Source organism: Mobula birostris, chromosome 28 (assembly GCF_030028105.1).
Source record: "Mobula birostris isolate sMobBir1 chromosome 28, sMobBir1.hap1, whole genome shotgun sequence".
NCBI classification, from domain to species: domain Eukaryota; kingdom Metazoa; phylum Chordata; class Chondrichthyes; order Myliobatiformes; family Myliobatidae; genus Mobula; species Mobula birostris.
This window is the reverse complement of record NC_092397.1, coordinates 24,303,237-24,330,180: the sequence shown is the minus strand read 5'-3', so window position 1 is coordinate 24,330,180 and position 26,944 is coordinate 24,303,237. Positions and strand designations below refer to the sequence as shown.

At 47.1% G+C, this 26,944-nt stretch overlaps 1 protein-coding gene across 1 annotated transcript in view; it reads left to right on the top strand.

The window, feature by feature from the left end:
• Positions 1-26,944, top strand: part of LOC140189013 (uncharacterized) — a 1,003,756-nt gene that overhangs the window by 469,896 nt on the left and 506,916 nt on the right. Inside the window, exon 2 of the mRNA XM_072245685.1 lies at positions 2,153-2,170. Within this exon, the coding sequence (XP_072101786.1) occupies positions 2,153-2,170 (18 nt within the window). The remainder of the gene's footprint in view (positions 1-2,152; positions 2,171-26,944) is intronic.

The following is a 26,944-nucleotide window of genomic DNA, read 5'->3' as shown; positions in this document are numbered from 1 at the left end:
CAGGAAGGATTATATATGTTATTGTACCTTTAAAAACATAGCTTACAATTCTCAAGATATTATTAATATTTTGAATCTGTTGTAAGGACGTGGCTGGGGACGAACCCAACTGCAGGACACAGATGCTGAGGCAGAGACACTAGGAGTAGCCCCTTCGCGAACGGGGAGTCAATACCCAGGAGACGATGCGAAGCTTCGAACTAACAGTTCTCAGGAATAGGAAACAGGGGTTGCTATCACAAGAGTCGACCAACGAACTGGCGGCTCCTTGCTGTAGGCGCAGGGTTTTTATCCTGCCGTTTGATGGGAAGCAGGTGCGTGTAGTTAGTGGTACTTGGGAATGATTGGAATCTAAATGAGGTGATCGAGGCCCAAATGTTGAGGCAAATTGCAGGGTGGGGGATTGCCAGACCGGATCATGACAGTACCTCCCCCTCAATGGGAGCCTCTAGGCGATCCTCCCGGCCTGTCCGGGTGGTCCCGATGAAAATCCTGGCTGAGGGAAGGGTCTAAGATGAAGGAGCGGGGGACCCAGGAACGCTCTTCTGGACCGTACCCTTCCCAGTCCACCAGATATTGGAGATCCCTGCCCCGTCGGCGCACATCTAGTAGTCGTCGGACGGTGTATGCCGGATGGTTGTCGATGATACGGGCAGGTGGGAGAGTCTCGGCAGGGGGTCACAAGGGGCTGATGGAAACTGGCTTTAACTGAGACACATGAAAGGTTGGGTGGATGCGCATGGATCTTAGCTTTAGGCAGACCACTGTGGGGTTGATTACCCTTCCCTTTCCACCTTGAATGGTCCCAGGAAGCGAGGAGCGAGTTTTCTATGTTCGTTCTTGAGCAGGATTTCCTTGGAGGCCAGCCACACCATCTGCCCAGGTCGGTAATCAGGCGCCGGGATGCGATCTCGGTCGGCTGTCTTCTTATTTCGATTTGTTGATTTGAGTAGGGCCGTGCGCGTCTGCTCCCAAATCTTAAGGCACCGATTAATATGGTCCTGAACCGACGGTACTTCAATCTCATCTTCTTGCGCGGGAAACACCGGGGGTTGGTACCCAAGGGAGCACTTGAATGGAGACCTCCCAATGGCAGAGCTCACCAGAGAGTTTCGGGCGTACTCAACCCACGGGGGGTGGTCGCTCCAGATAGGTGGGTTGCTTGCCGTTACGTAACGAAGCATCGCCTCCAGGTCCTGGTTTTCCAGTTCCGTCTGCCAGTTCGTCTGGGGGTGGAAGCCGGATGACAGGCTGACGGATGTGCCCAAGGCTTGGCAGAAGACCTTCCATACTTGCGAGACAAACTGGGGACCCCGATCGGAGACGATGTACATGGGAATTCCGTGGAGGTAGAAGGCGTGGAGGACGAGAAGATCTGCGGTTTCCTGAGAGGCCACAAAGAGCACCGCCTTAGAGAATCGGTCCTCCACGGTGAGGACCGTGGTGTTTCCGCGGGAAGGGGGTAGACCGGTGACGAAATCTAAGGCGATGTGTGAACAGAGGTGACCAGGAACATGTAGAGGACGAAGTAGCCCCGCAGGTGGTCGATGAGAGACTTTTCCCCGGGCACAGAAGGAACAAACTGAGACGTAAGAACGGGTGTCCCCCTCCATGGACGGCCACCAAAAGTACTTCCTCAGTAGAGCCAGGGTCTGATCACTCCCGGGGTCGCAGGCGAAGCGGGATGTGTTCCCCCATTGGAGAACCTGGGACCTGACGGAGGCGGGCACGTACAGGCGATCACTGGGTCCATGGCCGGGTCGGGGTCGTCTCGCTGGGCTTCCTTTATTTTAGCCTCGATCTCCCAAGTGAGGGAGGCAACCACGCAGGAAGGTGGAAGGATAGTCTCGGGACTGGAAGTGTCATTCTTGGAGTCATGCTGGCGGGATAGCGCGTCCGGCTTCCCGTTCTTGGATCCTGGGCGGTACTTGAGGGTAAACCTGAATCGGCCAAAGAATAATAACCAACGGGCCCGGCGAGAATTCAGGCGTTTCGCGGTCTGGATATATTCAAGGTTCATATGGTCCGTCCACATATGAACGGGTGTTCCGCCCCCTCGAACCAGTGTCTCCATCTTGTAAAGCCAGCTTGACCGGCAGTAGCTCCCGGTTCCCCACGTCGTAATTTCGTCCAGCGGGAGACAGTCGGCGAGAGAAGGCGGCACAGGGATGTAGTTTCTGATTCGGGCCCGAAGGTTGGGACAATACCGCTCCCACCCCGGAGTCGGAGGCGTCAACCTCCACATGAATTGACAGGAGGGTCTGGTTGTATCAGAACGGGAGCAGACGTGAAGCGCCTCTTTAGTTCCGCGAATGCTGAGTCCGCCTCGGAGTTCCAAAGGAAAGGTGTGGCACGTGAGGAAAGTCGGGTCAGAGGAGCCGCCCCCTGACTGTAATTTCTGATGAACCGGCCATAGAAGTTCGCAAACCCCAGGAACCGTGGGAGTTGCTTGCGGTCCGTGGATTTGGGCCACTCCGTCACCGCCTGGATCTTCTCGGGATCAGATCTGACCTGTCCGCTCTCGATGATATAACCTAGGAAGCTGACCGAGGTGACGTGAAATTCGTATTTCTGTGCCTTTACGGATAACTTATTCTCCCCCAGTCTCTGCAGGACTTGGCGGACATGAAGAAAGTGTTGCTGGGGACTGTTGGAAAAGATGAGGATGTCATCCAGATAGACAAACACAAAGCGGTTAATTAAGTCCCTTAGTACATCGTTAATCGAGGCTTGAAAGACTGCAGGGGCATTGGTGAGGCCAAAAGGCATGACCAAGTACTCGACGTGGCCTAAAGGGGTATTGAACGCCGTCTTCCACTCGTCCCCCTCCCTTATTCGGACCAGATAGTAGGCGCTTCGTAGATCCAACTTCGAGAATATGGTGGCTTCGTGAAGTGGTTCGAACGCAGAACTTAACAGAGGCAGTGGGTACTTGTTCTTTATGCTTATATGATTTAGGCCTCGGTAGTCGATGCAGGGACGTAGTGAACCATCCTTCTTCCCCACGAAGAAGAACCCTGCGCCCACCGGGGAGGATGAGGGTCGGATGATGCCCGCCGCGAGAGATTCACTGATGTAACCCTCCATTGCTTCCCTCTCTGGCCGGGACAAGTTATACAGGCGACAAGTGGGCAGAGGAGCTCCGGGGAGAAGGTCGATAGTACCATCGTATGGTCGGTGCGGAGACAGGGAAAGGGGGCGTTGCTTACTAAACACGTGTCCCAGGTCGTGGTACTCCGCTGGAACCCTGGACAAGTCAGGGGGTTCAGCTGCAGGTGAGGTCGATGTGGTTTTCACAGGAGAAAGGGCCGACTGCAGACAGGTGGCGTGACAAAACGCACTCCAGCTGGCTATCCTTCCGGTAGACCAATCAATGTCAGTGTTGTGGTGCTCAACCATGGGTACGCAAGAACTATGGGGGCTTGAGGGGAGGAGATCAAGATAAATTGTAGCTGCTCCCGATGGTTCCCCAAGAGAAGCAAAGACAGTGGTGAGGCACAGTGAGTGATTCGGGCCAGAAGTCTCCCGTCCATGCCCGAGCTCCCAGAGGGGTACTCAACGGCTCTCGAGGCATTCCGTCCTGCGTTTCTATTTCTTCATGCAACATATCCCCTCATCCCCGGAGTCTATCAAGGCAGACAAGGACAGGGACTGTTGGTTGTAGCTTACAGTGGCTTGGACTCGCATCCGGGATTGGGGGACAGAAGGGAATGTGGTCTGACTCACCAGGGCCCCCCTTTCTATTGGTGAGCCCTCCCTTTTGGCCGAAGGGAAGCAGGTTTTACGAAAATGGCCAGACTGACCGCAATAGAAACAATCCCCTGCTCTTAATCTCCGGAGCCGCTCGGAGGGAGAAAGACGGCTCTGTTCCAGCTGCAATGGTTCCTTTCCCGGGGTGGTGGAAACGGCCGGGCCGGATGCTATTCTAGGAGTGGGAGGAGGAGAGAGGTTAGGGCTAGCAGTAGATGGTAAAGCATGCCGTGGGGTGGCCAATGGACGACCGGTTCTCTCCCTCTGTCCTTCTCGGAGTCGGTTGTCCAGCCTGGTGACGAGGGAGATCAATGAATCCAGGTTGTTGGTGTTATCCCTAGCCGCCAACTCGTCCTTTACCCTGTCACAGAGACCTTGCCGGAATACCTCCTGGAATGCCTCATCATTCCAGCCCGAGTCGGCCGCTAGCGTCCGGAACTCCACGGAGTATTCTGCAACACTACGTGAGCCTTGGTGGAGGGTGAGTAGCCGCTTAGCGGCATCTTTACCGCAGACGGGATGGTCAAAGATCTTCCTTATTTCTGAGATGAAGGTGGGAAGGAAGAGCCGGTCTCTGGCTGATTATCCCAAATCGCGGTGGCCCACGCTAAGGCATTTCCTCGTAACAACCCCATAATGTAAGCTATTTTAGATCTGTGCGTGGCATACGTGGATGGCTGCTGCTCGAAATTCAGGGAGCATTGCAGCAGAAAAGCCCGGCACTTCCCCAGATCTCCGGCGTAGGGTTCTGGTTCAGGGACGTGCGGCTCCCTTAGCGGACGTGCTGTTAACGCCTCGGGCGTCGCCACCACAGGCTATCTGGGCTGGTCAGACGGAGTTCCCGGAGTCGACGGGGTAAGATGGGTGGATACTCAGTCGACCTGTTCACTAACCTTTCTTACACTACTGACAGGGAACGGAGGTTTTCCATGACTTCCTGGAGCAGTTCTTGTGCAAGCCCAATAGGGAGTCCCGGCTGGCGAGGGCTTGTTGCAGAGGATTTGTGTCCGCTGGGTTCATGTTGGCCAGTTCGTTCTGTTGCAAAGATGTGGCTCGGGACGAACCCAAGTGCAGGACACAGATGCTGAGGCAGAGTTGTTAGGCGTAGCAACTCCGCGGACAGAGAGCCAATATCCAGGAGAAGATGCGAAGCTTAGAACTAACAGTTCTCAGGAATAGGAAACAGGGTTTGCTGTCACAAGAGTCGACCAACGAACTGGCGGCTTCTTGCTGTGGTCGCAGGGTTTTTATCTTGCCGTTTGATGGGAAGCAGGTGCGTGTAGTTAGTGGTACTTGATAATGATTGGAATCTAAATGAGGTGATCGAGGCCCAAATGTTGAGGCAAATGACAAGGTGTGGGATTGCCAGACGGGACCATGACAGAATAATGCAGTAAAATTTGTATCTCCCCGTCGGGGAATTGATCCCCGGTCTCCCGCGTGACAGGTGGGGATACCAACCACAAAACTAACGAGGAATCGCTATTTTTAGCCTGTTTCATGGTCATTTAAGAGTAAAAAAAGCGTGAATAGAATTACATTGATGTTTGTCAACTGTAGTACAGGAGCCTTTCAACTTGTGTCCTTCCCACAGCAGTGTCTCAGTTTTCTCCAACGATTCCGTCACCTGCTGTGTTCAAGGATTAGCAAAAGAAAGTGTTCTCGTTAGAGCCCAACTCCGTGTTGTTGGAATGAACATTTCTAATTACAGTTATATATTTAAAAACCGGACGAACCATCACAGATCTCGATTTTGCAGATGACATAGTATTGCACTCTGACCAGATGGAGGAAGCACAGCAGCCACTGAAAAAAGTGGAAATTGAGTGCAATAAAGTTGGACTTCACATAAACGCTAAAAAGACAGTGTACATGGCGTTTAACTGCGACGAAGGTACTCTAAAGACCGTAAAGAATGATACCATTAAGAAAGTCTTTGACTTCAAGTACCTCGGCTCAAGAATAATGAGTTCGGAGAAGGACATAAAGAAACGGGAGGCGCTGGCGTGGAGGGTTATGAACGACATGAAGCAAATCTGGAAGTCGACTCTGACCAGAGGGCTTAAAAAGAGGATCTTCATATCAGCCATAGAGCACTAGTGCGAGATGTGACACTCACCAGGACTATGCGAAAGTCTCCTATTGGTTGCTAAACACGAATGCTCCTCATGGTTCTTGACGTGAGTTGGCAACAGCACATGACGAACCGAGCTCTCTGACGACCTACCGATGCTCACCACTGAAATCGAGGAGAGAAGACTGCAACTGGCGGGGCACTGTGTACGCCACCTCGAGCTTCCTGCCAGCCTAGTCATCATATGGGAGCACAAGCATGGGAGGATGAACACTGGCCTATGAACCAAGACGATGGTGAACATGCTACAAGAAGACAGGGGCGCAGCTAACGTAAATGACTGAACACACTGATGAGAGAGAGGGAAAAGTGGACATTCCGTTATCGTGCTCGCCGCCGCCCCCCTAGGCCTGAGCCGAGGTAGTAGCAGTAGTATATATTTATATTTCTGGATTTTTAATGCGACAGGCGGGAAAAGATATGCATTGAAACACTGGGTGTTGTGTATATCTCCGGTTTGTTGGAGGACGGCGACATCAACTACAGATAACAGCAACTGCACCAGACTGAGGAATCAGAGTGACCACATTCAGAAAACAGCTCGAACCACAGTCATACACTTCTAGCGTCCGAATGGTCCAACCCTGACAACTCCGTACGAATTCCCGAAGGTATTTAAATCGATGGGTGAGTGTAAAATTATTATTCACACTGGGCTGGCCAGTGGATCAAGGATTGAAGTGCTGTCCCTCACATTTTCCCCGGTGAACCGATCAGTGCAGTTTCCTGCTCTCACTCTAACTCAGATTCCCACAGCCAACTAGGACACATCAAAACATGTCGGATGATGTGTTCACACTGAGTGTTGTCAGTCTACTCACCACACACTCTGTCTATTTTACACAATGGGATCTCTCCCATCCCCCTTCCCCATTACCAGAGTAAATTAAACCCTTTATTGTGATTCAAAAACTTAATATAGATTCACAGAATCCTGCAACCCTAAAACGGGCATCTCGCCTCATAACATCCGTGTTGACAATCAACTACCGATCACACCAGAAAAGAGCTCATTACTAGCTATGGTCTTCGGTGTCTTGATGATTCAGGTGTCCGCCCAGACAGTTGTGAGTGTATCTGCCTCACCAGCCACTCAGTCATGGGTTCCAGTTTCCAAACACCATCGCGTGAAGTTCTCCATGTGATGGTCTCTAAGTTTACACACGTCAGGGCAGTTTTCTACTATCCTGATAGGCCCGGGTTAATTTGATATGACCTCCGTCACCTCCAGAGCTCTCCATGGAAACAATCGTCAATCCATCGACCGAATGGACGACCATGGGCCCAGCACGCTGCCGCTGCGCCTCTCTGCTGTTGTCTGAACGTGGTGACGCGCTGCTCCGTTGTGAACGTTGCTCATTCTTCTCTTCATTTTCATTTGTCGATTCTTTGCTGACGTCATATGGTTTCATAGAAACATAGAAAACCTACAGCACAATACAGGCCCTTCGACCGACTTGATGGCCTTTATCATTAGTCAGCAATGGGTAGATTAAGTTCAGCCAAACAGGGTTGTGATCTTTTCAGACTCTGCCTCGTACTGCAGTGTTTGGAATTGCAGTGTTGATTGACCTGTATTATAATCTATATTTTCCGGGGACAGCGGGAATAGTTGTACAGTTTTGTTGGGGACCTGCACGTGGGTGTTTCATGGTTATTTGAAAGGGCAGCTGTTGGAGCAAAACAATCACTTACTAAGTCTGAGTTGGGTATGATAATTACTATAGGAAAGTATGAAGCCTGTTGTTGTAATAGTTGTAATAGTTTGCTGGGATACGGAAATGGCAGAAATTGTGGGACAAGATGTGGACAGGCCGGTGTTATTACAATTTGTTTCCATCAGTCCGGTGATGGCACCTTTGGGAAGGTTAGGAGTGCCGATATGCGGTTGATGAGACTGAGGTTCGGACATACCGGTTTGCTCTTCACTTTGGCACTTATTCGTAAGTATGGGAAAAATTCGTGTGATTTTTGTAAAGTCCAGGACACAGTGGAGAATGTGATCATGATGTGCTGCGGATGCTATTTGGAAAATGGGAAGTTATTTTGACAATTAATGGATAGGTCTGGGGTGCCTACTTTGCAGGATTTTCTAGCACCTGAAGCAGGGATACTTACGTCGTGCAGAGCCCTGGTGAGCTTTTTAATTAAAATAGATTTGGGAGGTAGCATCTGATCCCCATCAAGCCTCCCTTTGTACCTTAATACAGTAGGCTGTGGTAATGCACCTTCCTGAGAATTGTGAGCTGCCATCAGCACAAAAGAAGAAGAAAGGCTGATTCGAGTGTGGGGCAGGGGAAAGCACCACTGAGGGGTGAGCATCTCAGGCTCTACGATGGAGATGAGGCTTTCCACCCGGGCACGGCTGCAATAAACTGAACTGACGTGCGGTCGGAATGTACTTGCTGTGTGTAAGAAGAAGGAGAGATGATGTAATGGGCTTCTTCTGTGGTTTGCAGGTCGATGTGAACGGATGGAGACAGTGCCAACTGGATCAGATGAGCTGCTCGCTTCTCTCTGCTATTGCCATGTTTATATGGGAGTGGACTGGTGAAGTCCGATCAACCGGTCTGCTCCCTCACTGTTGGCATCAGCCTCTTCTCTTCCTGCCTGCTGCCCGAGTAACAGTGTGTGTCTATCCATGTCTCAGCACACAACCTACGTAGGAGAGTCTAGCACAGGGAAAGCCCCTTCTGCCCACAGTGTTTCCACTGACCACAATGCCAAATTAAGCTAATCCCATCTGCCTGTACATACCCATATCCTTTCATTCCTTGCCGGTTCATGTGCCTAACTAAACACTACTTGTGTGCAAGGTTCAATCCTTTCCTTGGCAGCATTTTTCAGCCAGCTTCCAGTCTCCATGCAAAATAGAGACTCGTCTCCTAAATCTATTTTAATCATTCCCTCTATTTAAAGCTCTGCCCTTGAGGATTTGTTGTTTGTCTGCTGTGTAAAAGACTCTGACTACGTTTTGTGTTTCGTCGGCCTCTGCTCAACCTTTTAAACTCTGCAGTAAAACAGCTACGTTTGTTCGAACTCGCCTTATAACTGAAACTGCAGTTCTAGCGATTTGGCGAAAGGAACTGTTCACAATACTCCATGTGCTCTAACGATAGTTTTATACAGCTACAACATGGTTTTCCAACTCTTGTCTCTGATCTGACACACCTGCTCTCTTCTTGGTAATAGGCCTTTGCTGGGATAAAAGGACCATTTGCTTTTACTCTGTCTATGCTGCTCGTGACCTTACATACCTGTATAAGGTTCACCTCTGAATCTACTATGCTCCAGGAAATAAGTTCCTCATCTGTGCAAACGCTTCTTGTAACTCAGACCCCCAAGTCCAGGCAACATCCTGGTCAATCTTTTCTGAACTCTTTGTAGTTTAAGAACATCTTTGCTATAATAAGGCAAACGAAACTATTCGCATTACGCCAAGACAGTCCTTATCAGAGACCTCTATGTCTGCAGTACACCTTCTAAACTTTTGTCCTCTGTGCCCTAAATGGTGAAGGCCAGCTGGTCAAACACCACCTTCACCATCGTTGCTTCATGAGATGCCACATTCGGTGAACTATGCATTTATACTTCTCCTTCCCTTTGCTCTATATCACCCTTCAGATCCCCTCTGTTAATTGGATCATTCGTAATTTTGTATGTTCTCCTAAACTGGATTGAAAGCCATTTGCCAAGCCTCAGACCTACCAGATGAAGAACCCTCAGTTTTTTTCTTAAACTTCCACGCTATCTACACCACCAGCTATTTTAGTATCTTGACACTCTGATTAATTGTTCTTTGCACATTCACATGCAAATTGTTTCATTGAACTGCCAACAAGTCAGGTCCCAGCATCAACTCCAGTTGGGCACCACTAGACAGAAACGTGTAGTCTGAGGCATCGCCCTCTGCTCCCTCAACCATCACTGTCTGTTCCTGTCACTGAAGTAAGCAGGAAAACAATCAGCTATCTCCTCTCAGTTCCATCATCCAGATCTAACCTTCCAGACGAATGTCGAAGGCCTGGATAATGTCCATATAGACAACATCAACATTTCTCGTCTCATTTACACTTTTGTGAACCACCTCGAAGAACTGTAAGTAATTTATCGGACATCATTTCCCTTGCACAAAGCTATGCTGAATGTCCTGAATCAGACCACATGTTGGTGGATCCTGTCCAATGGAAACCCCTCCAGCAAATTACTCACCACTGATATTAGCCTAACCAGCCTACATTTGCATGGCTAGTTTTTACTACCCTTTCTAAACTATGGTACTTCATTAACCACAACACAGAGGAGAAGAATAAGGCCATCGGCCCATCCCGTGCGCTCTACAATTCCATCACAGCTGATTCATTATCCCTATTCTGCTGTCTTACCCTTCGTCTCCTATTAACCTCCATTTTAGGAACCTATTAACCTTCATTTTAAATATGTACAATAATCTGCCCCCCATGTTGCCGTATGTGGCAATGCATTCCACGGATTCACCAGCCTCTGGCTAAATTCCTCTGAGTCTTGTTCTTGAGGAATATCCCCTTGCATTCTGAGGCTGAGCACTCCCCTTCCAGAGTCTCCCACTGCGGGAAATATCCATTCATGTCCGCCCTGTCAAGATATTGAATAACTTTGAATTAAATCCCCACTTATTTGTTAATACTTTAGTGAGTATAGGCCAAGAGCTATTGAAGCTCTTTATATGTTAACCCTCATAACATAATTGTCGTGAACCTCCTCTCGACTCTCTTAAATGCTGGCGTATCCTTTCTTAAAAAGGGGGGGGGGCAACACTGCTCGCAATCCTCAAAATACGGAATGATAGTTTAAAATTTAATACCACGTTTCGCATAACAGAATCACCAAATCTATATGGAATACTCCAAGAGTCGCCTCACATACTTGTTACGTAACTGCAATAAAACTTCCTAATTCGTGTTCTCACTCAGTTCTCTGACTGATAAAAGCATTGCGCAAACATCATCTTCCTCACTCTATCTACCTGTGAAAAAGAGGAGAGAATCTGTAGATGCCGGAAATAGAAGAAACGCAGACAAAATTCTGGAGGAACTCACCAGGCCAGACAGTATATATGGAAAAAAAAAAAAGTACAGTCAGCGTTTCGGGCCGAGAACCTATCTACCTGTGCTGCTTTCAGTGAGCTAGGCACTTCTAGGACCCCTGTGGAACACCTCTGGAAACCGGCAGCCAACCAGAATGGGATCCCTTTATCCCACTCACTGTTTCCTACCAATCAGCCCACGCTTTATCCACGTATGTAACCTTCCAGTAATTCTATGGGCTCTTATCTTGTTTAGCAGCCTCATGTGCGGCACCTTGTTCAAGGCCTTCTGAAAAAAAAAAAAAACAGATACACAATATCAGTTGATCTCCCTTTCTGGCCTACTTGTAATTTCCTCAGAAAATTGCAATAGTTTGTCAGGCAGGACTTTCCTTTACGGAAACCATGTTGAGTTCTGTCTATCTTGTCATATGCCTCCAGGTACTCCGTAACCCCATCCTTGCAAATCGATTCCAACAACTTCCCAACCACCGATATCAAGCGAACAGGTCTATAATTTCCTTTTTGCTTCCTTGCCACCTTCTTAAATAGCGGAGAGATATTTGCAATCTTCAAGTCCTCCGGAACCATTCGAGAATCTATTGACTTTTGAAAGATCATTGTTAATGCCTCCGGAATCTCCACAGCTCCTTCCTTCAGAGCACGAGGTGCTGGTCAGGGAGATTCATCTACCCTGAGACTATGCAACTTCATGAGTACTTTCTCTGTCGTAAATCTGACTCCGCACACTTCTCTTCCCTGACACCCTTAAGTGTCCGATATACTGCTGATGTTTTTCTCAGTGAAGAATGATGCAAAATAATCGTTCAGTTACTCTGCCACCTCCTTATCTCCCATTACAATTTCTCCAGCGTCATTTTCTATGGGTCCTGTATCATCTCACCTGTCTTTTCCTCTTTATATACTTGAAAGAGCTTTTAGTATCCTATTTGATATTATTTGCTAGTTTCCTTTCATAGTTCCTCCTTTCCCTCTTAATGACCTTCTTAGTTTCCTTATGTAAGCTTTTAAAAACCTTCCAATCCTCTGTCTTCCCCCTATTTTTTGATTCCTTGTATGCCCTCTGCTTTGCTTTAACTTTGGCTTTGAGTTTTCTTGTCAGCCACGGATGCATCCTTTTTTCCATTCGAAAATGTCTTCTTTTTTGGAAAATATCTGCCTTGCAGTTTCCTCACTCCTCGCATAAAGTCCAGCCATAGCTGCTCTGCCGTCTTTCCCGCTAGTGTCCCTTTCCAGTCAACTTTGTCCAGTTCCGTTCTCATGCCACTGTAATTTCTTTTACTCCACTGAAATACTGACACATCGGATTTCGGCTTCACTTTCTCACTATCTGTCTATTAATAGGTAGAGCTATTAATGATAGCGGAGGGAAGGGATATGTGGAGAAGGCAGGAGCGGGGTACGGATTGTGGATGGTCAGCTATGATCACAGTGAATGGCGGGGCTGGCTCGATGGGCCGAATGGCCTACTCCTGCACCTATTGTCTATTGCGAAGTATTTACAAAGTTGCGTAGGTAAAGCGAATAAATATTTGATCCCACTTTTCAGTTCTTCCCTAAATTTCTTCTGCGTCAGCCCATAGATAAACTTGTTTGTACAGGCACTCAAAAGTCGCAACATATACGCAAGTTGTTGAACAATGTATATCGGGATGCTCAAACATCTCTCTGTGTAGGAGGAGTTTTGTGATCACCAGTTCATAGAGTAGTCAACATACGGCATCCATAACAATATGAAATTAGCTGATAGAGCAAACAACTTTTTCCGGTTCTCCACCCCTGGATCGTTCCGTTTCTGAATGTTGTTCGGAAACCCTTGCTTATTCTGTTTGTCGTAATTATATGTCTAACTGTTATAGCATTGAACAGCAGAATTAAAGAGATCGGTAGTAAAAGTGTAATAACACTGTCAAATAATGCCACTGTTTTCCAGGAAGATGAGGAAAGGTATTCAGCTGTGGCGACGCAGCGCCAGGTGACGTGATGGATTACGTCGTAAGGCGCTACTGTGAAGTAAGATGGAGCACACCGTACACAGCTGAAGGCACACACTTTTACTATCGACACTATCGCTATTCTTTCGGTGGAATATCGATTCGGTAAAATGTGACAGCAGTTGGTGATGCAGCGATCGAAAGTAAAGCAAATGTCAAGCAAACGGAGCAGACCACTGCTGCCGTCTTTAGCGCAGGTGCTGGCGCGCATATTGGAGTGATAAGCGGGAAGTGGGCAAACGGATAAATATTAGTTATCTGTAGCACTATAAGAGCAACGATCACCACAGTCAGGTTTGCTTTTGCCATGGCGAACAGATAGCGCGTAGCGCATTTGGAGAGACCACATTTTCCTCCGGACATTATCGCTATTACCGTTGAGTTAAAGGCAAAGTATTAAGAATTAATTCTAAACATTGCAAACTCGTCAATTCTCTTTGATCTACGCAGTTATAGTTACGTTATTTTGCCAGGATTGACACCGTTGCCCATGAACACAGCCTATCTGCATATTATTTCACAGAACATGGATTACACTTGTACTGCATATCCGGCACTATATCATCAGCGATGCTGGGAAAGAGACAAATCTGGTGGGAACGTCTCCTCTGAAGGTACCAGGAATATAGGACATGTAGCGATATGACGTCATAAGACATAAGGCTGAACGTCTGAGACTTCCAGCGGTCCCATCAGCTCAAGACGACAAAACCTCATTTACTTTCTGATCCAAGTGTTGCTGTCCTCAGCAGCCCATTTCTTTAGACCATAAAAGCCGAGTTCCAGTCACGGCATGGTGCAAAGGTGCTGGAAGTGAGTTGCAAGCATTGAACGCTGGGCGGCTTTCTGTAAAACTTCACCGAGAGCTCTATCTGTGTCTTCAGGTTTCCGTCAGTCCAGAGAAGCGCGTTGACTTGCATGGGTTTGTCGACTTGCTTTTACTGGGGCATGTTGCTGGGGTTGGTTCATTTAAACGCAATTTCCCGAAATCTACACAGAACAGAAAATGCTGAAATAGACCGCGCAAGCAGGATCTGTGGAACGATCTTACAACTCAGATTCCAGTCAGTAACCCATGCTTAGAATACATCATTGCGTTGTTTACATGATCACAGAGTTAAAGTACTGCTTAAAATGATTGCTTCAGATTTCATCTTCACAATACTGGAATATGTTTTACCTGTTGAGATCAATCAAGAGGAACCATACGAATATCGTTTCGAGTGCTGGCGGCGCCACTATGTTCATAGTTAGAGGAATTGTCCCCGAAATCCGTCTTGGGAAACACACAAAGCACTGAATCCTCAGTTCGTGAAGCTGGACTTCCATATGGGGTCGTTAGTGCTGAGTACGATCCCACCAAGTGGACGTTTCATTCAGGAAATTAATTGTTTAATATAAGTTACAGGAAATTGAAAATAATGACTCACTGCAAAATTAATAGATTTTAAACATTAAAATAAAGACAATCAATACATCCAAAAACGGCAACAGAAAGAGGGATCCAGATATATTTCAGCGGACACATGCTTGCTGGCAATTCCAACCGCTTCAAGCACAATATAATACAGTTTGGCTAAGTAGTATTTACCTGAATATCTCATTGGCTGTCTAAGATGTTGACAATTGTTTCAGAATTGTTTATATTGTAGAGCGAACCATTTCGCCATCATTCACAGCCCACAGAACAGATACTGACTTCAAACTATTTTAGGCTTTTTTATTTTACTGCGTAACAATATTAAATAATACAATAACTATTTGTTCCAGAATTCAAATGTTATGTTGCCCTGCAAACGTATATCAGCCAATTGGCTGAAACTGCTTAAGAAGACCTACAGTCTCTCACTGCCCTTCAAATGAGCATCAATCATAACGGTGCTGAAGAAAAATAGGGTGAGCTGCTGCAACGACTATCGCGTGGATCAATCCATTTCCAATCCTTTGCTGGAAAGTTTCTCCAACTGTTTTGTGCTGCTCTGAGGACTGCATTTGTGCTGCTTTATGCAGCCATGTTGAGCTCAAATATTTTATCAACTCTTTCTCTAACTTCCACCCTGCACTTAAAATTCAGTTGGTCCATTCCTGACACCTCACTCCCATTGCGCAGTCTTTGTGTCTCCAACTCAGAAGACTGTCGGGTGATATGTTTTATAAGCCTATTGACTCACAAATCTATCTTGATTGTACGTCTTTCCACCTTGTCTCCTTTAAAAATGTCATTCTCCTTTCTTCGTCTCTGCAGAATTTCACCGTCTGGCTGACGAAATTTCTCCTCATCACTAATTAAACTTCCATTCTCTGGCTATAGCCTTTGGTTTTATATGAACCCGCAGGAGGAAACATCCTCTTCACATTCACCCTGTATAGAATTGTCAGTAATCATTAGGTCACAGGTAGATCAAGGGCAAGAGGAAAACCAAGGAGAGGGTAGGACAACTCAAGGATAAAGAAGGGAGCAAAGTAGATGAGGACCTTCATGAGCCCCAGGAGACTAGCGAGTGGCTCATGTTGTACCTCTACATAAGAAAGGCACAAGGGAAATTTTTGAGAACTACAGACCAATGAGTCGCAAGTTAGTTGTGGAGAAATTGCTAGAAAATTAAGCTATTCTTCAGGACAAAATATATCAGCATTTGGAAAGTAATGGCCAAATTAATGAGAGCCAGCATGGTTTTCAACTGGACATGTCACGCCTTACTAAATTGATTGAGTGTTTTGACAAGGTGAGGAGAGAGATTGACGAGTGTAGAGTAGTGAGAGTTGTTTACATGGAAAATTGCTCGTAAAAGATTATTACTTCAGCAACATCACACACAAAATGCCGGAGGAGTTCAACAGGGTTCCTTGTGTTGCCCCGGACTTGCAGCGTCTGCAGACTATGTCGTGTTTCTTCAGCAGCAACGTGGTCGTGTGTGTGTGTGTGTGTGTGTCTGTGTGTGTGTCTGTGTGTGTGTCTGTGCGCGTATGCATGCTTGTCCACGGCCAGGAATTCGTTTTTGTTGCACCACTGAAGAGCAAACCGGAATAGAAAACTGCAGGGACAGAAGGCAGGGGTCTGTCAGTGTGGTGAACACCGTTTACATATGAATAGTTAGCCAAGAAAAAATGATGAAATCTGTAAATGCAGCTGGTACGTGACAAAGCTCCGTCTTTGTAATTAAAGCTACTGGCTCTATTTCCACCATAGACACAGCTGAGCTAATTCCCAAAAACGTTCATGTATTCGTGTTCAATCACCCCATGTTTACATCAAGGTGTTTGTTCAAGCAACTGTAACTAAGAAAATTAGTTAAGCTTATCACAATATCTCTGAAAACTGATACTCTGTATAAATCAGGGCCGTTTTCAATGCATCAGCTCAGACTCCCTGCCGAATCTGTGAATTCAAGAACAACAGAATTCACAGATTCTCACTGAAATGGTGTATCCAGTCATCTGGCGGATAGAGGACATTTACTTTCCTTTTATTTCAGCCTTTGGAATTCCCGGTAAGCCACCGTGTCTGTTTCGGTTGGTGAGAAATGAAGTTTAATTTCAACGCTGTGATTGAACCTGGCATCTGTCGAGTCCCATTGTCCCGCATTTCAGGAATTAAATGGAATACCGGGACTCTGAATTCTGGAATCTAGCCCTGAAGTCAAACCACTGCAGGAATTTGCGAATCCGTCAGCATCCATGAAAATGAGTGGGTCAGACAAAGTTCTCCCAGCGGTTTGTGATCACCAATGGAATGTTCAGGTCCCTCTGTTTTTGCTTTTGTGGTAGATAAAATATTTTTGGAAATATTGTGTTTATACAGCCCGTGGAGATTATTATAATTTATCGTCTGCCTTTGTATGTAAGCGGTTATCTGAGTTAGTTGCAACAATCAATTCATTGACTGGTAGTAACACTTCAGCAAATGTGAGTAGTTCCGTGTTGTAGATCGAAACTGTTGTCATCATTATCAGCATCTGGTGCCATGCCCAGTTTGAATTTGAGAGCCATGGCCCACGCACTCCTGTTTCGTGTCAGATGGATCAATTCATCGGTATTCATTTCCAGATCCCTGGCTGCTGGCTCCATCATCATTTGTCTTTGCCTTCCTCTTGCTTTCTTTGTCATAGTTTGGTCCGCGAAACCACTTTCTGGTTCACGGTCCTATCCATGATCCTTATTCCAGGTTTCCCGGCTTTCCCCAGTTTCTGTTGAGGCAGCTGATTCTCGTTTGGGCCAGCTTCATAAATAGCTTCAGGATTCAGTCGCTGGCTGCTGGATTGTTCCTGTCCAAACCCCTTGTCTGAATCCCTTCACTTGCCCTTCCTTCTGTTGCCTTGCCCTGCCTTTCCTGAAGCCCTGCCTCGCCTGAAGCCTTGCCTCGCCTTGCCTCACCTGAAGCCCTGCCTCGCCTGAAGCTCTGCACGCCTTTCCTAGCCATGTCTCGTCTGAAGCATTGCCTCGCCTTGCCTCGTCTGTAGCCTTGACACGCCTTGCCTCGACTGAAGCCTTTCCTGGCCTTGCCTCCTCTGCAACCCTCGACTGCAACCTTCGCCTTCACCGCTGTCAAGTTCAACTGCTGGAGCAAGGTAAGTAACAGTCTTTCGTTGTTTTGAACTGTCTCTGTGTCCACGCTTTCGTTAGGTAGAGAAACATAGAAACATAGAAAATAGGTGCAGGAGTAGGCCATTCGGCCCTTCGTGCCTGCACCGCCATTTATTATGATCATGGCTGATCATCCAACTCAGAACACCGCCCCAGCCTTCCCTCCATACCCCCTGACCCCTGTAGCCACAAGGGCTATATCTAACTCAAAATCAACAGTAAGATAACATTATGTCCCGTCGTTGCCGCTACCTAGTGTTGGGATGAGTCTTTGTGTCCACGCCTTCGTTCGGTAGGTCTGGCCTTCTGCCGCTACCTTCTGTTAGAACCGTCTCGTTGTATTCTGTATTTTGTGTGTGAGTCCCGGCCCGACGTCCTGTTTGCTAAGAAGGGTCCCTGCTCTGTGTTCCATGTTCCTGCCTCTCCCTCGACCTAGGTTCTGCGTTCCTGCCTCTCCCTCGACCAAGGCTCTGCATTCCTGTCTCTTCCTCGATCAAGTCAAGGCTTCGGGGTCTCGTTCAGTCCTAGACACGTCGAAGAACCTTGTTCTGTCCAAGCCACGGCTTTGTGTTCCCGTCTTGTCCATGTGCCTCGCTCAGCCCAGGAGTACTTTGCCCAGCCCGGTGCTGTGGTTCATTCGTCATGTGCTGACGTTCCCTTGTCCTGTCCAGGAGTCTCACGTCCAGTCCTGTTGCCACTCCTCGTCCTGTGGCCACATCTTGTCCTCGCCTGCTTCTGGAGTCCGAGCCCTAGTCAAGTCCCAGTTTTTGGGTCCCTGCCTAGTCTCTGGCTCGGGGTCCATACCCTAGCCTCGAAGAACCCAAGCCTCGTCGTGTCTTTGCCTAGATCTGGGGTCCGAGCACGAGTCAAGACCCAGGTTTCGGGTCCTTGCCCAGTCTCTGGCTCGGAGTCCAAGCCTAGGCTCTAAGTTCCAATTTCCTTTCCTAGATCCGCAGTCCTAGTCAAGACCTAACCCAGGCAGGCCTTGTATCCTTATCTCGTCCAGGGCCTCTGTCATGTCTAGCGTCCTTTCTTCCCCTCTCCCCTTGCTTCCACTTCACGCCTGGTCCTGTTCCCAGTACTTCTGTTCTTGTGTCTTGCATTGGGGTACGCTCCCAGCGTCGCCCCCTTTCTGACATTCTTCCCTTCAATCTTTCCCATAATTGCCGTGCACTCTAACTCCTCTTTCCTAATCACACGTCCAATGAAGTGATATGATCAGATACATTGTTTATCTTTTTGTGCTTGCTCTGTTCATGACATCCTCGTTAGATATTTGTTTCGCCCATGATTTTCTTTGCATCCTCCTCAAAAACCACATCTCTGCTGCTTCAATTCCTTTTCTCAATTTACTAGATATTGTCCAACATTCTGAAGCACATAACATAACTGTATAAACGTAACATCTCAGTACTTTGAGGCGGGCTGAAATGCATTGTTTTGTGTTGGTCAGAATATTCTTCATTCTCGTAAATGTGCAATTTGCCATCCCTATTGTTCTTTTGCTGTCCATGACGCACCTGCTATTTGATGTCACTCAGCTTCCTAAGTAGCAAAAGTTCTGTACTTGTATTATTTCTTCCCCGCTGATTCTCAGGCTGCAGAGAGGATTATCCAGCTTTTTGGATATCACCATATATTCTGATTTTGCAATTAATAGATAGATCGATTTTTGCACTTTCTTCTACAACTATATCAATGACGTTTTGTAGTTATTCCTCTCATGTAGAATTTTAATAAATGTGTGCGATATGACTGAATATAAAGCAATAGATGGACACACATTAATGTCGTTATTCAGCCAATTAACACAACCGACGTGCTGCTTGACAGTCACAAATATTGTGAAATGTTTTCTATTATATCTACATCTGACACCATTACAGGCATCTGACTACGGCATCGAGTTTGAAGCTAAACTTTGAATTCCTCTCCCCTAGTTCAGTGGGAGGCGTCATGTCTGTCTGTGAAGTTGTGTCAGACTGCGCGTATCTGTTGGAATCTGTAAATGTTATGTTGTAAAGTCACTGAGGTGGCAAATGCTGGAATAGGAAATAAGCTCGGGGAATGTTGGAAACACTAAGCCCTAGCATCTTGTACGCAAAAAGAAACCTGTTAACACTCGTATCAGTGTTCTCCCTGAGTTTACCTGTTCCTAACATATTCTGTTTGGGATGCATCAGTGTTTCCAGCATTTCCTGTTTTTTTTTTTTTTTTTTTGTTCCGTCCTTCAGCTGTTTTGTTGCTGACAGGGATCTCCAAGGAAGCTGATGATTGTCTGATGGAGGAATCCCGCCATCAGCTTTTGGATTTATTGAGACGAGACGCGGAAGACGCTGGTAGGAAATGTTCCATCCAGAATTGACTCTAAGGAGGTTGTTTCAGCTGCCACTTCATATTTAGACCAACAGTCAAGAATTCGAACTCAGATCATATTAACTTTATTTTACTCTGTAACCCCGTCTGTGTCTCCGCCAGCTCTGCACCCTTTCTCGACCCTCCCACCGCTAAATGCTTCAGTGCAGTGGAAATGCTACGAGATCCCCTCAAACTGCTGCATTCACTTCCCCTTGGCATTTCTCAACTTGCTGTTCCCTGTCTCTCTTCCAGCGAACTTGGTGGCGATTGTGATCCTGTCCCGGGGAAAGTGCGGTCTCTCCAAATGTATCACTCGCTACCTGGTGGGAATGGCAGCGGCAGATCTCCTGGTCGTTATCTCCGATCCGCTGCTTAGGTGGACTGCTCTGATTTATTTTCCCCGATCATTCCTGCTGATCACTCCTGTGTGCAGATTCAATACGTGGTTGATTTCTGCGAGTACTGCAATCTCTGTCTGGCTGACTGCCGCTTTCACCATCGATCGCTTTGTGGCTATTTGCTGTGAGAAGCTGAAAAGAAAATATTGCACCAAGAGAACGGCGGCTGGGGTTATCGGGACAGTGAGTGTGCTGGCCTGCATGGAGGGCGTCCCCTGGGGCTTTGCTTACGGGCCTGGAGAAATAATTGATGGTGTTCCCAGGTTTTGTGATGTTACACCGATCTTCATAAACTCTCCGTCATGGGCGGCGTTTGACATATTTGATCTCATTTTAACCCCTTGTGTCCCATTTTTTATGATTTTGCTGTTCAATATTCTGACTGTCAGGCGGATTCTAGCGGCCAGTCGAGCCCGCAGGGGGCTCCGGGGACAAAAGAGTGGAGAGAATGACAAGGACCGGGAGATGGAGAACCGACGCAAATCCATCGTTTTGCTCTTCAGCATGACCGGTAGTTTCATATTGTTGTGGGGAACACAGGTGGCATTTTATATCTACAGAAGGATCTCAAAGAATTATGTTGATACTGTCACGGATCCCCGTTTCATCACAGAACACACATCGATTATGCTGCAGATTCTCAGTTCCTGCACCAATACGTGTATTTATGCCGTGACTCAGAGCAAATTCCGAGAGGAACTAAAGAATGTGGTGAAATACCCACTGAAGCAGATTTTGAAATTAATTAAACGTTCGAAATAAATACTGTAAGGTATTACAATTCAAATGCCTTCATGGCCCCTATTCTGTCACCGCACTTTTGGGTAAATGGAAACAACATGTTGAACAGAGTTACAAAACAAACATCGGAAAATCTGCAGATGTTCGAAATACAAAACAACACACACATAATCAGATCGTCCCGCCCCGAAACGTCGACTGTTTACTCTTTTCCACACACAAAATTCTGGATGAACTCAGCAGGCTAGGCAGCGTCAATGAAAAAGTGTAGCATGTCGACGTTTCGTGCCAAGTCCCTCTGTCAGAGTCCTGTCAACTGTTTACTCTTTTCCATTTAGTGTGTGTAGCTTTAGAGTTACAAAACGGCTGTTTAGAGCTGATCCCGACGGCATCACTGACTTCACCTTCTCAGAGAAATTTCCTTGGCACCTCAAGTCCCGCTCGCTTGAGTCAACCTGTTACCCCTGCTTCCCGGTTCTGACAAAAACTGCCTGACCTTGGAGTATATTTCCATCTCGATCAACCACTGCTACTCCCATCATAAGTCCTCCATTCCTTCACCCGCTTTTTTCTTATCCTTCTCTACCTGTATGTTCTCGCTCTCACTGCCAACTTGAACTATCTTTCTGTAAGAGAATTTTTTCCTGTTTTACAATTGAAGACAAAGGAACTTTCCGTTCACTTGCAGCTCTGTGAGAGATAGAGAGATGGAGAAAGGGAGCGCGAGCAGGAGACAGCGCGAGGGCTGAGGGAGCGAAGGAGAGAGCGAATGAGATATCGCGAGGGAGAGGGTGCCATGGAGATGACACGAGAGTGAGCGCGAGGGAAAGTGTGCGGGAGAGGGTGCGGGCGCGGGTGAGCGACAGAAGGAGACATCGCGAGGGAGAGAGCGCATAAGAAGTTTGACGTGACGGAGCCGGTGCGAAGGAGAGCACGTGAGGGAGACCGAGACCGCGCGGGATAGGACACGAGGAAGATATCGTGAGAGTGAGTGCGAGGGAATGAGCAAGTGGGAGAGACAGAGAATATAGAATGAGAGAGAGAGAGGGGTAGTGAAGCGACTAAGGCATCGTAAGGGAGACGGACACAGAAAGAGAGAGGAAAAGAGGAAAGAGAGAGAGAGAGAGAGAGAGAGAGAGAGAGAGAGAGAAGAGGCTGTGTGACAATCCACCCTATCACCGAGACCTGCTTGTTTGTGGATGATAAGAATTATTTTGGATGTGGTACAACTAATACTGTAGACATTTTTTTTATATTAAAATCGTACAGGTTCTAACAAATTGTCTGGTTTTAAGATGTGTGCGGTCTCCTTTGTTTGCGAATGCACATGCAGATACCCTGAGCCGTATAAAATGCAATGAATGAATTTTAAGCCGATTTTGATTACAAAGAGACTATTTGAAGGCACATTAATGTACAGGATGGATGGATATAAATCACATAGAGCAAACACTTTAGCGCTGGGGGGGGGGGGGGGTGGCAGGGGACAGACAAGAGGTTCTGTGGACATGGATGACCTTGCAGAAAGATGCGTTACCTCCATCATGCCAGGGCCAAGGTTATATCTGAGAAGTTACAGGCCATTCTGAAAGGGCAGCGTGAACAGCCAGAGATCGTGGACCTTATTAGAACTAACAACAGAGAGACAACGCCCTACAGAGAATTTAGTGAGTTGGGCAGAAGGTTAAGAAGTAAGAACTCTAGGGTGGTTCTTTCAGGATTATTTCAGTGAAACGTGCTTGCCAGGTAAGAGAGGGTAAGTTGGTACAGTTAAGTGTGTGGCAGGAGGGAGGGCATCAGGTACAGGATAAGTGGAACTCGTGTAAGGAGGATGGGTTACAGTGAAGGAGAAGTAATATTCTGACAGGGAAGCTTTCTGGCCTCACCTTGATGATATTCATCATGTGGCATGCGGAGGGGGTGTTGGGATCCTGAGCTATAGGCCAGTAATTAGCATTGAGCGGAAGGCAGAGATGAGGTCGAGTAACCCTAAAAGGAAGTCAAGATGGGGCCAGGTTAATGAGCACAGTGGCATCGAAGGGCAGAAGTGAGTTTATTTCAGTGCAGGGTGTAGAAAAGTTAATGTAGATATACTTAAAGCCCGGGTTAGTACATGGCGCCGTGGTTCATCCATTGCAGAGATCTGGTTGAGAGAAGGGCAGGACTGGTATCTAAACACTCCAGGGTTCATATGCTTCCGGCAGTGCAGAGGAAGGTAAATGAGGTTGGGGAGCGGCATTACTGATCAGGTAGTACGTCACAAAGTTGAGCAAATCCCGGAGGCTCATCTCGTAAAACAATGTTGGTGCAACTCAGGAATAAGAAAGGTTCAATCACTGTGATGAGATTATACTGTAGGACTCCCAATAGCCAGTGAGGGAGAAGAATAGATATGTCAGCAGGTTATGAGATGAACTTCCGGTCATCTCCCATTCCTCCTTCACCATTCCCCATTCCCTTTTCCATCTCACATTATCTTCCTACTTTCCCATCAACTCCCTCTGGTGTTCGTCCCTGCTTGCTTTCTTCCATGGCTTTCTGTCCTCTCCTACTAGATTCCCCCTCTCTAGCCCTGTATCTCATACACCAATCAACTTCCCAGCTCTTTACTTCACCACCCCCTCCCCCTCTCACAGTTTCACCTTTCACCTTGTGTTTCTTCCCCTCTCCCCCCACCTTCTAACACTGACTCCTCGTCTTTTTTTCTCCAGTCCTGATGAAGCGTCTCGGCCCAAAACGTCGACTATACTCTTTTCCATGGATGCTACCTGACCTTCTGAGTCCCTCCAGCATTGTGTGTGTGTTGTCCAGATACAGGTGATGATCTCAACAGGCTTGCAGGTGAAGTTTTGCTTCTCCGGGACGGACTATTTGGGTTTCTGAATGGTGGTGAAGGGGCAGGTGTAGCTCATGTTCCGATTACAGGGATAAGTGCCAGCAGTGAGATCAGTGGGGAGGGATGAATGGACAAGGGAATCACAGAGAGGTTGATCGCTGCTGAAAGTGGAGAGTGGGGTAGGGGGAGGATGTGTTTAGTGCTGGAATCCCTTTGAAGATGCTGGACATTGTGTAAAATGTTGTGCTGGATACGGACACTCGCGGGGGGGGTGGTAAGTAAGGACAAGGGGAACTGTAGCCCTGTTTTGGCAGTGAGAAGATGGGGCAAGGGCAAATGTCTGAGAAATGGGGGTATATATGGGGGTGAGAGCAGCAGCAAAGAGAGAGGTAGGGAAACCCGGTTCTTTGAAGAAGGAAGACATCGCTGATATTCTGGCAAGGGAAATCTTACCCTGGGAACAGATATGGCGGAGACGATTAAAAGAGACGGCATTTGTACAGTAGACAGGGTGGGAAGAGCGATAGTCAAGATAGCTGTGAGATTCAGTAGGTTTATAGAACGATATCACCAGACAGTCTGTCTCCAGAGATGCTACACTAACCAGTCTGTCCTCAGAGACCGACTGCTGCTGTCTGCTTTTATACACAGCGCCCCGACCTGCCGAGAAACGCTCAGAGAGAAAGAGGTGGGAATGGGGGGAGACAGAGTCAGAGAGACGGTCAGAGCCGAGAGCGGTCTCTCATCTTCCAGCTCCGCCTTCACTCTCCCACAACCACCAATTTCCAACAGTTTATCCACAACAGAACAGAATCACAGCGCTCAGATAAACTTTCAGACGGACAGCTTCAATGTTGGTCAGTCTGTAAAGTTAACACCTAACACTGGAAACCTGACACATAAGCTCTTCAAATTTCTGCTGAAATATCCTAAAACTAAACAATAATAATTTGGAACGATGAACAAGTTCAAAGATGGGAATTCTGACATTCCAGTAAAACACAGAGACAGTTGGAAACACGCAGCAGGTCAGGCAGCGGCCGTGGACAGAGGAACGGAGTTAACGTTTCAGGCCGAAGTTTCTTCATCAGATACACTCATTGCGCATTCCGAATTCCATCAGGAGCTGCGAATGAACCTTTGTGAATGATGCACCAGGAACCCAAGTTCCCTCTGCACCGCCAGGCCCTGTTGCCTTTGAACATTTCGAGAATGTTCTGTATTACATATTTTTCCTGCCAAAATGTACAAGTTCACACCCTCCCTTCCGCACAATATCCCAGCTGTCAGACCTGTGTCCAATCACGTCACCTGTATCTACCCCTTTGCAGACTCCTGGCCGCTCTTCACAACTCAGATTCCATCAGTGCTTGTCATCAGCAAGTTCAGAAATCACGGTCAACTCTCATTTTCCCCAACCCCCTGTGACGGAGCGGCTTATCAAACGTGTCCTGGACATCTCAGTTCAGTGCGTCCCCAGGGACCCTTTATCCACAGTTGGTGTTACTGCTCCAAACACTCGAATGTGTTTGTTAAACGTGGAGTCACTTTCACCAGACTCTGCTGACTTTGTCTGATGGTTTTGAAAGTTGGCTAAAATTTCCTGCTTTGTTACAGCTCCAAATGTTCTCCTAGTACAAGTGGTGAACAGTCAGGTCTGGAGTTTCCTGTTTTCTGCTTTTGCTTCAGACTACAGAATCTTCAGTTTCTATTGTAATTTTTATTTCTTCTCTATTTACTTATTTTTTCTCCAATTTGGAGCAAAGGAGTTACTCAAAGTGGTCTTCCCTCCAGACACAGACTGGTTTTGAACCCTGTCGTTGTTTCCGTCTCCTATCGTGTCTGGATTTTAGTCTCCGATACTCCAGCACTTGGGTCCTGACCATCCTCACCCAGGTCTGCCGTCACTGACGAAGTTTATTGATACGGTTCATATAGGCCACAGTCAGGCCATTTGGCAAATTGGATCCAGAATTGGCTTTGCAATAGGAGACAGAGTGATGGCAGAGAGTAGTTTTGTGATCAGATTCTGGTGACAAGTGTTGTTCCACATGGATCTGTTATGGGGTCATTTTTGTTTGTGATACAACTGAGTGATTTGGGAGTGGATGTAGGAACCGTGAGCAGTAAATTCACACTGACTGTGAGGTGATGGAGTTATTGCTTGTGTGGATCGTCGTCTTCACCTAAAGGGTGACATCGATGTATTGATGAAATAAGCTGAGACCAAAACAAGTAAATCAGTTTGTGTGAGAATTGACAACCCCGAAACTCCCACGGGGAAGATCAGAGGGATAATGTGTGTCAACACTACAGCAGTGTCATGAAGAGAAAGCGATGGTTCTTTCCTCTTCCAGGTTAAGAGCTCTTAAAGGAGCCTTTTGTTGTGTTTGCTGCCGAGGCCAGGCTGAGGCTTGCTTCCGGCGGATGCGGCGAACCAACTGATGTCTTTGGGCACAAGGCTGATCCGCTTGATGTGGATGGTGCAAATAATCCGACCAGATAAGCCTCGTTAGTCTCCTACAGTCCTAATGATGGTCGAGCTCTGGAAGCATAGATCGGTTTTGAAGTCCTGCCTGATCTTCGGCACTAGATGCTGGAGGGCAGTCTGCGGATGAGCAGCTCGGTGGATTTCTGGTAGCATCGCTTCTCCCTCAGAGTCACGGTGATGGGCCGATAGCTCCCCAAGAATACCCATACAGACACCCAGGGATATTCAGTTCTCCTTTACATTTATCAATTGTTTACGGAGTCACAGTGATGGGCTGATAGTGTCCCAAGAATACCCACACAGACACCCAGAGATATTCAGTGCTCCTCTACATTTGTCAATTATTTTACTGATATGGTAAATTATCCAGCCACGTGCCAAGAAATCTTACCACTGACACTTATTCAAGCGTTTGACCATATAATTTAAAATCAATTGTTGTTGATAATGAAATGGATCAATAAAGAGGCCTATTCATCATCATTGTAAAACACAAAATGTATTTTAGCTACTGAAAGCTTAAAACCCAACTATGTCCCCACTCTTTGACCTTATTAATCACTAATCACATT